Source organism: Bufo gargarizans, chromosome 8 (genome assembly GCF_014858855.1).
Source record: "Bufo gargarizans isolate SCDJY-AF-19 chromosome 8, ASM1485885v1, whole genome shotgun sequence".
Lineage (NCBI taxonomy): Eukaryota > Metazoa > Chordata > Amphibia > Anura > Bufonidae > Bufo > Bufo gargarizans.
Genome location: NC_058087.1, coordinates 190,714,045 through 190,729,493, shown reverse-complemented (window position 1 = coordinate 190,729,493; position 15,449 = coordinate 190,714,045). Strand labels below are relative to the sequence as shown.

The following is a 15,449-nucleotide window of genomic DNA, read 5'->3' as shown; positions in this document are numbered from 1 at the left end:
TAGGAGCAGTATTATAGCAGTTATATTCTTGTACATAGGAGCAGTATTATAGTAGTTATATTCTTGTACATAGGAGCAGTATTATAGTAGTTATATTCTTGTACATAGGAGGCAGTAGTATAGTAGTTATATTCTTGTATATAGGAGCAGTATTATAGTAGTTATATTCTTGTACATAGGAGCAGTATTATAGTAGTTATATTCTTGTACATAGGAAGCAGTATTATAGTAGTTATATTCTTGTATATAGGAGCAGTATTATAGTAGTTATATTCCTGTACATAGGAGGCAGTATTATAGTAGTTATATTCTGTACATAGGAGGCAGTATTATAGTAGTTATATTCTTGTACATAGGAGGCAGTATTATAGTAGTTATATTCTTGTACATAGGAGCAGTATTATAGTAGTTATATTCTTGTACATAGGAGCAGTATTATAGTAGTTATATTCCTTGTACATAGGAGGCAGTATTATAGTAGTTATATTCTTGTACATAGGAGCAGTATTATAGTAGTTATATTCTTGTACATAGGAGCAGTATTATAGTAGTTATATTCTTGTACATAGGAGCAGTATTATAGTAGTTATATTCTTGTACATAGGAGCAGTATTATAGTAGTTATATTCTTGTACATAGGAGCAGTATTATAGTAGTTATATTCTTGTACATAGGAGCAGTATTATAGTAGTTATATTCTTGTACATAGGAGCAGTATTATAGTAGTTATATTCTTGTACATAGGAGCAGTATTATAGTAGTTATATTCTTGTACATAGGAGCAGTATTATAGTAGTTATATTCTTGTACATAAGAGCAGTATTATAGTAGTTATATTCTTGTACATAGGAGGCAGTATTATAGTAGTTATATTCTTGTACATAGGAGGCAGTATTATAGTAGTTATATTCTTGTACATAGGAGCAGTATTATAGTAGTTATATTCTTGTACATAGGAGCAGTATTATAGTAGTTATATTCTTGTACATAAGAGCAGTATTATAGTAGTTATATTCTTGTACATAGGAGGCAGTATTATAGTAGTTATATTCTTGTACACAGGAGCAGTATTATAGTAGTTATATTCTTGTACATAGGAGCAGTATTATAGTAGTTATATTCTTGTACATAGGAGCAGTATTATAGTAGTTATATTCTTGTACATAGGAGGCAGTATTATAGTAGTTATATTATTGTACATAGGAGCAGTATTATAGTAGTTATATTCTTGTACATAGGAGGCAGTATTATAGTAGTTATATTCTTGTACATAGGAGCAGTATTATAGTAGTTATATTCTTGTACATAGGAGCAGTATTATAGTAGTTATATTCATGTACAGAGGAGGCAGTATTATAGCAGTTATATTCTTGTACATAGGAGGCAGTATTATAGTAGTTATATTCTTGTACATAGGAGCAGTATTATAGTAGTTATATTCTTGTACATAGGAGCAGTATTATAGTAGTTATATTCTTAAAATATAATTAAAAAAAAGCACAATAGGTTTAATAAGTGGAGTAGGTGGAGAGAGTGTTAGTGGCTATGTTTAGTGTTCTACCTGTATACCCATACTGGCACTATGAAATCCGTAGAATAATTGTATCTCTCTTCAAGTTGATTTACTGTTCTTTCCAGTTCAAAGTTCCAATCCACATTGGATGGGGACCGCAAATTACCTATTTGGAAAAAAGTAGAAGAGTAGAATAATATATGCAGCTGTCAGTTAATAGAAAGAGTTACATTATCTTTCCATGTAAGTACTAGTATAGCATTTGAGAAGAGACACTTTTGAACAATGTAAATTGTACTTTTTGTTGTACCCCTTCATGTTTTTCCAAATAATGCTATTTTTTTATACGGTTAGTAAGCTGTCAGGCAGACTCCAGATAGAGAAGTGTCACTCCACAGCAGAGTGTCCACATCTTCCCATTCTGACCCTCTTCAGCCTGAGTCAGAACTTCTGGGCCCTTTCCAATACTGCAGGCTGCCCCCGTGAGGTTGCGGCCTGTGCCGGGTGAGAGACCGCGGCCTTGAGTTACGGGTGGCGAGTGTGCCGTAACAGTCCTTGAAACCCGATTATCCAAACAGAAAAACAGGAATTCAGCTTCCAATACAAAACATGGCAGCTTTTATTGAAGTAGTGCATTAAAAACCAAAAAGGAAGTCCATATCCCCACCTGGAGACAGATCGGGTCTATGTGGACCAGCTACCAAACGGAGACACAATCCCCTGGGCCAAGTGCTGTAATGTGGACTCACCGCTGACCAGAGACACGCAGAACATTACATCCCATCGCGGCCTGTCTGAGGATGGCTGGGGCCTCGCTGATGGACCTCTCCGCCTGCCCTTGGTACACATCGGGGAAAATCATAAGGTGACTTAATTCCAGAGCCTCCTACAGCCCCAATAACTCGCCGAGTCTCTACCTTAGAAGATGCAGACTATATACTAATTTCACATTTGCTGTAGATGACCCATATTGTATATCCTTCCACCCTATGACATTACCAGCGTCCTTAAAATGTTCTGACGCATGTCAATCCTCTTTTGGATCATATCGGCTTTATTGCCGTCTAGTTCTTTCATGTTTCCTTTATTTTTGCAACTGTTTTATCTCTCAAAAGGGTCGTGATTTCAATGCCAGTATGTTTAGTGCCGCTCATCTCTCTCCTCCTCTATGTTTCATACAGTTCAGACACTCTTATAAACCACCATGGTTTTGAAGTTGAGGTCTCAGAATGTGAGGAGCCTCAACTCCCCGATTAAGCAGATGCTCTTATGAAACAGCTCACTGAACTGCGGTTCCAACTACGTTCTTTCCTCTTACAAAAATACGAACAAGCTATCTACCGCTCCAAGATTTACCACCTGGGCGATAAAGCAGGAGCTATACTGGCCCACAGACTTTAAAAAGCGTGCTATCGCGTCTTGTATTGAATCTATGAGACAAAGAGATGGTACGACTACTACGCATCCAGTGGCTATTGCAGACGCGTTTGCGGATTACTATAGCTCCTTCTATAACCTGAAAGAAGACTCGGCTACACCACAACCCACACCACAACTAATTTCTGCCTTTTTAGACTCAGTCTCACTACCGGCGCTATCTCCTCAAGAACTCTCTTCTATTAACACCCCTTTCACAGGACGGATGATAGAAGCAGCGATAAAAACCTGCAAAGCACACAAATCTCCGGGTCCAGACGGTTTTTCCGGGGATTATTATAAAACCCTTAGTGTAGAGCTAACGCCTATAATTAAAAAAAATGTTTCTCCCCAATACCATCCCAAAAGAAATGTTAAGCGCCATTATTACTACTATCCCTAAACAGGGAAAAACCCAAGATGTTCCCCCTAACTATTGCCCCATCTCATTGCTAAACAATGATATTAAATTATTTTCCAAACTATTAGCTTTGAGGATCCAACCCTTACTCCCACAGTTGATATCCCCAGATCAGGTAGGTTTTATTCAGGGACATCAGTGCAGAGATGGGACCAGGAGGATGATCGACCTAATTCGGACATCAGAGACCGCAGGTGCAGCAACGCTATTTTTTTTACTTGATGCTGAAAAAGCATTTGATAGAGTGCACTGGAGATTCCTGGCAACGGTGCTGGACCGGTTTGGATTCTCCGGTTCTATACTAACAGCCATAATGAACCTTTACTCTAACCCGTCGGCGAGGGTCCTGGTGTCTGGGTTTTATTCCAAATGTTTTACTATATCCAATGGTACTCGCCAAGGTTGCCCTCTCTCACCGTTAGTGTTTGCATTAGTGATGCAGCAAAAATACGTGCAGACCCAGCGGAAGCTGGCATCCCAGTTGGAAAGTTAACTCATCAGTTGGGGCTTTATGCAGATGATGTTATATTATCCCTCACAAAACCAGAAACGTCCCTCCCAGCTGTTACTAGGATATTGGATGAATATGCTAAAGCCTCAATGTACAGTATAAATTAAACCTTGCTAAGTCACATATATTTCCTCTCTCGATTCCTGAACCCCTCAAAAATCAACTGTTAGATAAATTCCCGTTTCAGTGGGCACCGGAACACATATCTGATTTAGGCATCCCACCTCAAAGATTTAGTACGTTTCAACTTCACCTCTTTGCGAGGTAGACTAGATGGGCCAAATGGTTCTTATCTGCCGACACATTCTATGTTTCTATGTGTCTAACGGTCTATACTAAATATTCCCAGAATTTTACGTCTTGGATAGTGAGAATAAATGCTGTCAAAATGCTGATATTACCTAAAATACTCTATAAATTTAGGTGTATCCTACTTATTATTCCTACCAAGACACTCCATTTCCTACAAGCAGATCTCAACTTTTTGGGGGGGAAATAAATCCCCCAGGGTGGACCATCGCGCACTCTACCCATGTCTTCAGTATGGAGGATTGGGAGTCCCAGATATAACTTAATACTATAAAGCTAATCTCGTAGATCAAACTAGGGAATGGTGGTCTCCCTCTTCGAACCATAAGTAATTGGAGGTGGTCTACTTTTGTGACATAAAACTCACTTAAAAAGGATTACTAGCTGCTCATTCTCTAGCTGTAGTTCCGGAGGATCCCCCTCTCTTGACCATGCTGGCGGCGATATGGACATGGCGCCATCACATTAGGAGTAGAGATCTATTCTCTCCTACCATCTCAGAAATCCCTTTGACAGCCCTTACTTACCACATTCCGGATCTTGATATCAAGGTGTGGGAAGAAAGGGGTTTATTATCCCTAGACCAGATACTGGAGAACTCCAACATTAAAACGTTTGAGGTCTTACACCATTCCCACCAGCTACCTAATTTGTGTTTCTACCAATATTTGTAGATCAGACACCTGTTAAATGACATTGGGTTACCTCCTGCCCAATCACCTGAAGCCTCCCCACTTAGCAGGCTTTTCAACGCTCCAAGACCTGCAGGAAAAGGCTTCTCCATTGAGTACCAAGCCCTAGGTCCACACCTAGATGACAAGTCAGGCTTTATGGTGAAGTGGGAGGAGGAACTGGGATGTGAATGGACCATTTATGAATGGCGAGATGCTTTCTACTGGGCGGTGGCTGGATCCAATTGCATTAACCATGCAGAGCAAAATCGTGAAATCCAACTTCGTTGGTATCTAACCCCGGCCCGTATAGCACACATTAATCCTACATACATCCCATATTGCTGGTGGGGATGTGAAGAAAGGGGAACTCCGTCACACATGTGGTGGAATTGTCCTACCTTATCTCTCTTCTGGAAGGAAGCGTATGACCTTTTATCTAAAGTGGCTGGCTTTCCCCTTCCCATGTCACTGGCACTAGCTATACTCTCCATTGGGTTTGAGACCCTCCCATGGGTAGTGGCGGGAATACTAACTGCAGCGCGAAAGCTAATTGCTACTTACTCAAAATTGCCTATCACTCTGAGTGTCTCGGAATTGGTGGCCCTAGTTAATAAATATATGCAACATGAATGCATATATGCCGCTTCACATAAAAATAGATCGCAGGTAGTACAAAGATGGGAATTATGGTGTCTATCCTCTTATGCTTCCCACATTCCACAGAAAGTCCTGTGAATATGTATTACAAGACTACCCAACTCCGGGAAAACAATTGAAGAGTGTTTGGAGTTGAGTTAGATGGGCGGCTCTGGCATATCACGATCAGGCCCCCAATAGTGCCCACAGTATCAATAAGGCCCCCCTACCTTAGCAGCACCAATTTTGCTGGGTAAAAAAAATATAAAACCCATCTTATCCTGGCTATATATGTTCAATAAAAACGGGCAATGAACAATAGATCTTTCGTCCGCCTTTTGGACAAAAATATTAAATATGGATGATTTATTGTCAGACTATAATAGTCTGTCGTTGGTCGGCTAAAACAATCAATAGTTGCCAATTTTCAACCAACAAACATTCGTTTTGGTTGAAATCTTGTGTTTTGATCAACTTTAAACTAATATGTGGTAACCTTAACTAGCCTAATAATTGAGGTTCACCTCGCCCTGTGACACTATGCAAGCAAGATCTTCCCAGACCAGAAAAATAATCCTTCCCCGGTTCCCATAATTGCAGAACAAACAGAGAGCGTTCAACTGGAAATGATCAACTTCCAGACAACATTTTTTTCCCAATTTCTTGGCTACTTACGTAACTGTGCTGAAAGCTCCAGCCTCTCGTCTTTTGTCTGTCTATTTAGTCCACGGTTGTCAGTGATGTAGACCGTGTCTGTCAGTTTGTATTCATTTCTCGCGGTGGTGAAGGAGTCCGAGGATGTTCCTGCACCAGCTTCATTGCTGAACGGCAAGTTGTGGACCACACACAGGCAAGAGTTAATTAGGGAGGATTTTCCATCGCCCCCCAGGCCAAAGAGTTGCAGACACACTCTACTGAAGCCATGACCAACAAGGTTTCGTGTTGATCCAGGCTTATAGCTGGACAGGGTTTGCCGTAATCCATCGATATCTTCAAATTCAACTACAGGTGTTTCCATGGTTGAATGCGTAGGTTTAGTTAAAAATAAAAAAAATCTGCCAAAAAGATCACGTTATAGTTAATAGTAAGACAAAAAGAGGCTTGGAGAATCAACTTCAGTGGACATACACAGTGAGCAGTGGCTCGGTACTGGGTGCACCTACCTAGTTGTGTTCTGTTATCTGCTACTAGAATAGTAAAAATCTGTAATATCACAGTATTTAGTTATCATGTCCCCACTATTCTGCTGGTGCAGTCACTGTGTACATACATTACTTATCCTGTACTGAAACTGAGTCACATCCTGTATTATACCCCAGAGCTGCACTCACTATTCTGCTGGTACAGTCACTGTGTACATACATTACTTATCCTGTACTGATCCTGAGTTACATCCTGTATTATACTCCGGAGCTGCACTCACTATTCTGCTGGTGGAGCCACTGTGTTCATTATTTATCCTGCATTATAGTCCAGAACAGAAATCATCATGGCGGTCTGGTCTGAAAGGAGATGAGGAAAGGGAAAATCTGCATCAGAGAAGGCGTCACAGGATGTAAGAGTTATGTGCGCTGTATGACCCTGTATGTTCTGTAGTCATGTATATAATGTTCACCAAGTATGTCTTTAAAGGGGTTGTTAGCTTTTTACTATTGATGACCTGTCTTCAGGATAGGTCATTAATATCAGATCGACAGGTGTCCATCTCCCGACACCCCGTCGATCAGCTGTTTGAAGAGAAGGCAGTGCTCATATGAGAGCTGCCTTCTCTGCTGTGTTTACCTGCTCGCCGCAGCAGTTGCAAGGTGTAATTACAAGTATGGTATCCCTATTCACTACTATGGCACGGCTCCTTCCTCTTCCTCTGTCCCAAAAAAGTGAATCGGGACGCCATACTTTTAATTACACTACAGTTGATGAGCTCACTAGTATAATTCGCCCCAGTGACGCGACCTATTGAGTAGGGATCGTGACAGTCAGTTATTTCCATCAGCGATTGTCAGTCAAACCCAGGAGTGGAGGCTACACGGAGATACGGTATAATGAAAATATTTGCACCTGTTCTGTGTTGTTGACCTGCACCTGGTTTTGGCTCACAATAACTGGTGGAAATAACTGATCAAATGACTGACATGTGAACAAGGCCTTACCTGTTCTGTCCGAGCGGAGCTTTAGCTGACAACATTAGTTCAAGATTAACAGGAGATATCACTTTTAAAAATCTAGATTTCCCGATTTCTAACAGTGATATCTTCCTGTGTAGTGGTATTGTATTGCCAGCTTTCAAACAATACAGAGGCCATATCTCTAGCTGGTACCAAAGCAGAGCTAAAGTAGCCCCATCTTCCTCCCTCCCGTTAGGTCTGGAGGAGGAGGGGAGCAGCTGCAGAGCTGTCAGGCTCAGGAAGAGAGGAAAAATAGTAAAAAAAATATATTGAAATGTGGTATTATCATCAGTATACTAACCCACACAATAAAGTTATTTTATTTTTACTACGCCGTAAGGCCCGTAAATAAAATCCACAAAATAATGTAAAAATTGCAGTTTTTTCTATCTTTCCCCCTAAAAATAAAATAATAAAATGTATTTAATACAATATATATATATATATATATATATATATTTATATATAATTTTTATTTTATTTTTCCCCTAAAATGATTCCTAAAAAAACTACAACTAATCCAGCAAAATAAAAAATAAAAGAATTTAGAAGACATAAAAAAAAAAATTATGCTGTTAGAACACAAAGGGGGAAAATATTGGTCCTTAGGGTTAAAATTTATTATATCACTAAGGGGTTAAAAATGCAATTGTGTCTTCCGAGTTGTGTGCCAACAAGATTTACTGCATTTTTTTGCGGACCCATTGAAATGAATGGGTCCGCATCCTATCCGGGAAAAAAAAAATGGAATGGACGTTTGTGTGCATGAAGCCTAAGAATCACGTTAAAATTGGAATAAAACCTTCTGGAAAATGTCCAGAAAATGTCCAGAATTAACGTGATTCTTAGGCTTCATGCACACAAACGTCCATTCCATTTTTTTTTCCCCGGATAGGATGCGGACCCATTCATTTCAATGGGTCCGCAAAAAAATGCAGACAGCACGCCGTGTGCTGTCCGCATCCGGAAGTCCATTATGTAGCCCCGTAAAATTTTGTGGACAAGGATAGGCATTGTTACAATGGATCCTCAAAACAAACGGATGCAAAGCGGACCGCAAAACGCATGCAGTCATGTGAATGTAGCCTAAGGTAGTTAAATTCCAAGCCTTCACTCTGAGATTGGGCCACCAATGGGATGCATACGAGTAGGCGGAGTGGCCTGGGTATGCCAAATTTTTTTGCGATTCATGACAAATTAATTCGGAACGCATCAAATTTCTTGACGAAGTTTATTGAATCGTCCCATTCGAATTTTTCAAAACTTCACTCATGTCTATTAGGGCTCATGCACACGACCGTTGTCGTTTTGTGGTCTGCAAATTGCGGATCTGCAAAACATAGATACCAGTCGTGTGCGTTACACATTTTGTAAAACGGAATGGCCGGCCCATAATATACGCAGTCCTATCCTTGTCCGTAATGCGGACCATAGTAGGACATGTTTTTTTTTTGTGGAACAGACTTGCAGACATTGACCTATTGAAGTGAATTTCGCATACGGCTGCAGAACGGATACGGACAAAAAATGCATTTGTGTGCACGAGCCCTTACTGGGGATCTTCCCGGTACGATGAAACCTTCATTTCTTTGTTTCCTTTATTGTATGCAAAAAGTTTTACTTCATCGTTATCTCAATAAACAAACATGGAGACGCTCGGGCTTCTGCACCTCCCCAACCCATGCAGCGTTTCTGAAGACGACACCCCTTACTCAAATATTTGTCTATTGATATATTGTTTGGCTCGGTGACCCGCCTTTGTTTGGACGGTGGATTGTGCGCGGTGAAGCTCCAGTGCAGGGAGCAGTCAGCTGTATCGTCTCTTGAAGGGATCAGCGAAACGAGCTTCGGATCATAGATCCAGAGTCTCTTCGTTCAAAGCTTCGGATCCGTCTCCGTACAGCATTAAAATGTACGCTAATCCCTAGTTTCTACTATTGTGCTGGATCCACAATTTCTTGCACCACCTTTTTATTAAGCGTTTTAAATATCATTATCCATTTGTTCGTGAAGGGTGTGTGGCTTAGTGGGAAGGAACATGGCTTATGATGCCCCAATTACAGACTATACTTTCCAAGCCTATAGACCTTACTTTACCCATTAAACGTCTATGAGGGACAGGACCAAAATCCAGAAACACTACACCCACAACCGCCCCTCTGTCCAGGCTTCTACTTACCTCACTACATCCACAGCCGCCCCTCTGTCCAGACTACTACTCACCTCACTACATCCACAGCCGCCCCTCTGTCCAGGCTTCTACTCCCCTCACTACATCCACAGCCGCCCCTCTGTCCAGGCTACTACTCACCTCACTATATCCACAGCCGCCGCTCTGTCCAGGCTTCTACTTACCTCACTACATCCACAGCCGCCCCTCTGTCCAGGCTTCTACTTACCTCACTACATCCACAGCCGCCCCTCTGTCCAGGCTTCTACTCACCTCACTACATCCACAGCCGCCCCTCTGTCCAGGCTTCTACTCACCTCACTACATCCACAGCCGCCCCTCTGTCCAGGCTACTACTCACCTCACTATATCCACAGCCGCCCCTCTTTCCAGGCTTCTACTCACCTCACTATATCCACAGCAGCCCCTCTGTCCAGGCTTCTACTCCCCTCACTACATCCACAGCCACCCCTCTGTCCAGGCTTCTACTTACCTCACTACATCCACAGCCGCCCCTCTGTCCAGGCTTCTACTTACCTCACTACATCCACAGCGGCCCCTCTGTCCAGGCTACTACTCACCTCACTACATCCACAGCCGCCCCTCTGTCCAGGCTTCTACTCCCCTCACTACATCCACAGCCGCCCCTCTGTCCAGGCTTCTACTCCCCTCACTACATCCACAGCCGCCCCTCTGTCCAGGCTACTACTCACCTCACTACATCCACAGCCGCCCCTCTGTCCAGGCTACTACTCACCTCACTACATCCACAGCCGCCCCTCTGTCCAGGCTTCTACTTACCTCAATAAGTCCACAGATGCCCCTCTGTCCAGGCTTCTACTTACCTCACTACATCCACAGCCGCCCCTCTGTCCAGGCTTCTACTCACCTCACTACATCCACAGCGGCCCCTCTGTCCAGGCTACTACTCACCTCACTACATCCACAGCCGCCCCTCTTTCCAGGCTTCTACTCACCTCACTACATCCACAGCCGCCCCTCTTTCCAGGCTTCTACTCACCTCACTACATCCACAGCCACCCCTCTTTCCAGGCTTCTACTTACCTCACTACATCCACAGCCGCCCCTCTTTCCAGGCTTCTACTCACCTCACTACATCCACAGCCGCCCCTCTTTCCAGGCTTCTACTTACCTCACTACATCCACAGCCGCCCCTCTGTCCAGGCTTCTACTTACCTCACTACATCCACAGCCGCCCCTCTGTCCAGGCTACTACTTAGCTCACTACATCCACAGCCGCCCCTCTTTCCAGGCTTCTACTTACCTCACTACATCCACAGCCGCCCCTCTTTCCAGGCTTCTACTCACCTCACTACATCCACAGCCGCCCCTCTTTCCAGGCTTCTACTTACCTCACTATATCCACAGCCGCCCCTCTGTCCAGGCTTCTACTTACCTCACTACATCCACAGCCACCCCTCTGTCCAGGCTTCTACTAACCTCACTACATTTACAGCTGTCCCTCTGTCCAAGCTACTACTTACTTCCTCATAAAAAAAGATCAGGTTAGTCTGACAACTTCTGTCCTTGGTAAACGCATGCTGGTTATCACTTAAGATATTATTCACAGTCACATACTCCTGTATATAGTCTCTTAAAGACTCCTTCAAACATTTTTCCTATGACCGAAGTTAAGCTTACTGGTCTATAATTACCTGTGGAGGACCTAGAGACCTTTTTGAGTACGGGCACTACATTTGCCTGGCGCCACTTACGTGGCACTGTACCAGTCCTTAGAGAATCTTTAAAACATTTAAACAGGGGCACAGCAATGACCGAACTGAGCTCTTTGAGAACTCTTGGGTGTAATCCATCTGGAGCCTTGTTCAACCTTATTTAACTTAGCTTGGAGTGAGCTAAAATATTCTACAGAATAATTTTGTCAAAAATGATTCTAAGAGCTCTGCTGATTGGACAAAATGTTTCTGTAGAATCTTTTAGCTCTTCTCTAGCTTGGACCATGTCTACAGTCGCCCAGCTAAGTATATTATTGGATGTACTAACAGCCCTGGGTTAACTGTTTGTCTAGCTGTGTGCATCCTACTTTCACTTTCACTTTGTCCCAGGGGTTCTGTCAGAAAACCTTAAAGGGAACCTGTCACCGCGATTTTGTGTTTAGAGCTGAGGAAATGGGTTGCAAGGTGGCCACTAGCACATCCGCAATACCCAGTCCCCATAGCTCTGTGTGCTTTTATTGTGTAAAAAAAAAACGACTTGATACATGTGCAAATTAATCCTGAGATGAGTCCTGTCTGTGAGATGAGTCGGGGACAGGACTCATCTCAGGTTCATTTCCATATGTATCAAATCGTTTTGTTTACACAATAAAAGCACACAGAGCTATGGGGACTGGGTATTGCGGATGTGCTAGCGGCCATCTAGCAACCCATGTCCTCAGCTCTATACCCAAAATCCCGGTGACAAGTTCCCTTTAAATCGTCAGATTCCTTTACCCCATGTGACTTCCGGGGGTGTGCACCTCCGCGCAAGCGCAGTAACAGGGCATGGGTAAGTTAAAATTACAGTGAGCGTTGACTCATGGATGCACTCACAGACACCGCGCGTGCACCTAACCGTGCGTGCGCTCTCAGGGGTAAGTAGATCTGATGGTCTTTTGTCTTGTTAAACTCCTTACCCTCACACTGCGCACTTGCAGATTGTAAAATCTTCTTACCCTCTCTACACAGCGCGCCTGGCTTCAATCCGCGCGTGCGCAGTGTAAGGGTAACGAGATTTAACAAGACAAAAGACTGTCAGATCTCCTTACCCCTGAGAGCGCACACGCGGTGTCCGTGCGCGCGTCCATGAGTCAACGCTCACTGTAATTTTAACTTACCCATGCCCTGTTACTGCGCTTGCTGTGGTACTGCGCTTGCGCGGAGGCGCACACACCCCCCCCCCCCCCCCCCCCGGGTAGTCACGTGGGGTAAGGGAATCAATTTAAGGTTTTCTGACAGAACACCAGTCATCTAATAACTCTTATCTGTAGACTACTAAGAGGTCATAAACACTTATTTAAGCCACATTCTTATCAGTAAGAGAAGGACTGAGCCGTAATGAGTGTTTATAGGGTCAGAGAGCGGAGATAAGGAGCCCTCAGGTTAAAATTCGGATCCCTCTATTTGAGCATCTCAACCCTGTACAGAAGAAAGGGCTCCATATTTGTAATAAAGACAGATTTAAAAATATATATTTTTAGCTCAAAATCAGGACAATTCAATAATTAAACAAATCCCCCAAAGGTCTGCATACAGTAACCTTTAAATGGGTTCTGTCATCAGATATGTCACAGTAAAACCATCTCACCTGAGATGTGGTGAACATCATGGTCTTGGTCCCATCTTCCTAGGTGCCCACGTTCTTGAGGAAATGTATGTTTTATAATATACAAATGATCCTCTAGGAGCAACAAGGGTGGTGTCATTGCACCTTATTACTCACAGAGGCTCCGTTCGCTGCCTTTAAAGGGGTTCTGCAGTTTGTTTAAACTGATGATCGGCGGGGGTCCGACACCCGGGACCCCCGCTGATTAGCTGTTTGAGAAGGCAGCGGCGCTCACTGTTTACCGCAGGCCCAGTGACATCACGACTAGTAACTGGCGCAGCTAAGCTCTGTTCACTTGAATGGAGCTTAGCCCTGCCCAGGCCAGTTGATACTAGTCGTGACGTCACTGGGCCAGCGGTAAACAGTGAGAAGGCCGCAGCGCTGCTGGAGCGCCGCTGCCTTCTCAAACAGCTAATCAGCGGGGGTCCCCGGGTGTCGGACCCCCACCGATCAGATGCTGATGATCTATCCAGAGGATAGATGATCAGTTTAAACAAACTCCAGAACCCCTTTAATACCTCACCCCCACCACTGACAGACATACTCACTCCTTGCCCTGGCGCATGCGCTGTACGGAGATTGAGAGCTCCCAAATATACCAACTAGAACATTGGTGGGTATGTAATAGTAGAGAAAGTATAATGGACAGATAAGACTTCTCTATTTTGACGTCACTCCTGTTTTTGGCTTCCAAAACTGCCTGCAAAAAACCTGAACTTGTGGGCGCGCCCTGTATAAAACTGGCAAGTAGTGCCCAGTGCCCAATGTGCCACATGTGTAAACCCAATAACTAAGTGACGAGTGAAAAATAATAAAGGGTGACACCTACGGGAGTATCACAGTAACGTTTATATATATGCCTTTGTCTAAACCCTGTTCACATCCGGTGGAGAAATTCCCTTCGGTCAGACGCGCTTCTTGTAACGTCCACGGGACGCAGAGTGTGGACTGTGTCCACGGGACGCACCGTGATGAGATCAGGAGCTACTCACCAGAAGAAGATTCACAGTACGATGACCAAAGCAGAAAAAAATGTCGTCCTCGCTGAAAGTGAGATTCTCTTCCTGCTTCGTGCACAGGAGGGAGACTTGGGCGGAACGGCCCCGGGGCAGGAGATTAACCGTTTCAGGGCTCTTTAGAAAAGCAAGGTAAATAAATCTGCTAAATCCAGGAGACTTTCCCACATTTCTCAAGACATTTAAGCGCAAGACGCCGGTCTAGTGGGGTGAACCGTTTCCTAAAGGGACTCTTTTATTTATTTTATTACAAAGTTGTTGATTTTATACTCTCTAGTCTTAGTAAACTATTATTTTTGCTTGTGTTTTCTGCTTTTCCACTTATTTTGGCATTACTATGTCATTAAAATAAAATCCAAAATCGTGTTCTTCTGCAGCAGTGGTCACAGAGAGATGAGTCCCGAGAGGCACAGTTTATGGCAGTGCTGTGCATACACTGCAGCCCCTCTGTCCAGGCTACTACTTACCTCACTACATCCACAGCCGCCCCTCTGTCCAGGCTTCTACTTACTTCACTACATCCACAGCCGCCCCTCTGTCCAGGCTTCTACTCACCTCACTACATCTACAGCCGCCCCTCTGTCCAGGCTTCTGCTCACCTCACTACATCCACAGCTGCCCTCTGTCCAGGCTTCTACTCACCTCACTACTAGAGATGAGCGAACTTCTGTTTTAAGTTCGGCGTCTAAAGTTCGGGGGCGGGTTAGCGGAGAATCCCGATCTGGAACCGGATATGGATTCCGACTTCCGTTGTGGTCCGTGGTAGCGGAATCAATAATCGGCCATTATTGATTCCGCTACCACGGACCACAACGGAAGTCGGAATCCATATCCGGTTCCAGATCGGGATTCTCCGCTAACCCGCCCCCGAACTTTAGACGCCGAACTTAAAACAGAAGTTCGCTCATCTCTACTCACTACATCCACAGCCGCCCCTCTGTCCAGGCTACTACTCACCTCACTACATCCACAGCCGCCCCTCTGTCCAGGCTACTACTTACCTCACTACATACACAGCCGCCCCTCTGTCCAGGCTTCTACTCCCCTCACTACATCCACAGCCTCCCCTCTGTCCAGGCTACTACTTACCTCACTACATCCACAGCCGCCCCTCTGTCCAGGCTTCTACTCCCCTCACTACATCCACAGCCGCCCCTCTGTCCAGGCTTCTGCTCACCTCACTACATCCACAGCCGCCCTCTGTCTAGGCTTCTTCTTACCTCACTACATCCACAGCCGCCCTCTGTCTAGGCTTCTTCTTACCTCACTACAT

The 15,449-nt window shown here is 44.0% G+C and overlaps 1 protein-coding gene across 3 annotated transcripts in view; it reads right to left on the bottom strand.

Annotated features, from left to right (window-relative positions):
- LOC122945211 overlaps positions 1–14,431 on the bottom strand; it is a 33,515-nt gene extending 19,084 nt beyond the window's left edge. Inside the window, exons 1-3 of one of the 3 annotated variants that reach the window (XM_044304164.1) lie at positions 14,153–14,431; positions 6,156–6,535; positions 1,562–1,679 (exon numbers count right to left, since the gene is read on the bottom strand). In XM_044304164.1, the coding sequence (XP_044160099.1) occupies positions 1,562–1,679; positions 6,156–6,498 (461 nt within the window). In that variant the 5' untranslated portion in view covers positions 6,499–6,535; positions 14,153–14,431. Of the gene's footprint in view, positions 1–1,561; positions 1,680–6,155; positions 6,536–6,643; positions 6,665–13,989; positions 14,081–14,152 lie in introns of those variants that run through there. The other 2 variants (XM_044304165.1, XM_044304166.1) reach the window with 2 other exon arrangements.
- Positions 14,432–15,449: the final 1,018 nt, after the last annotated feature.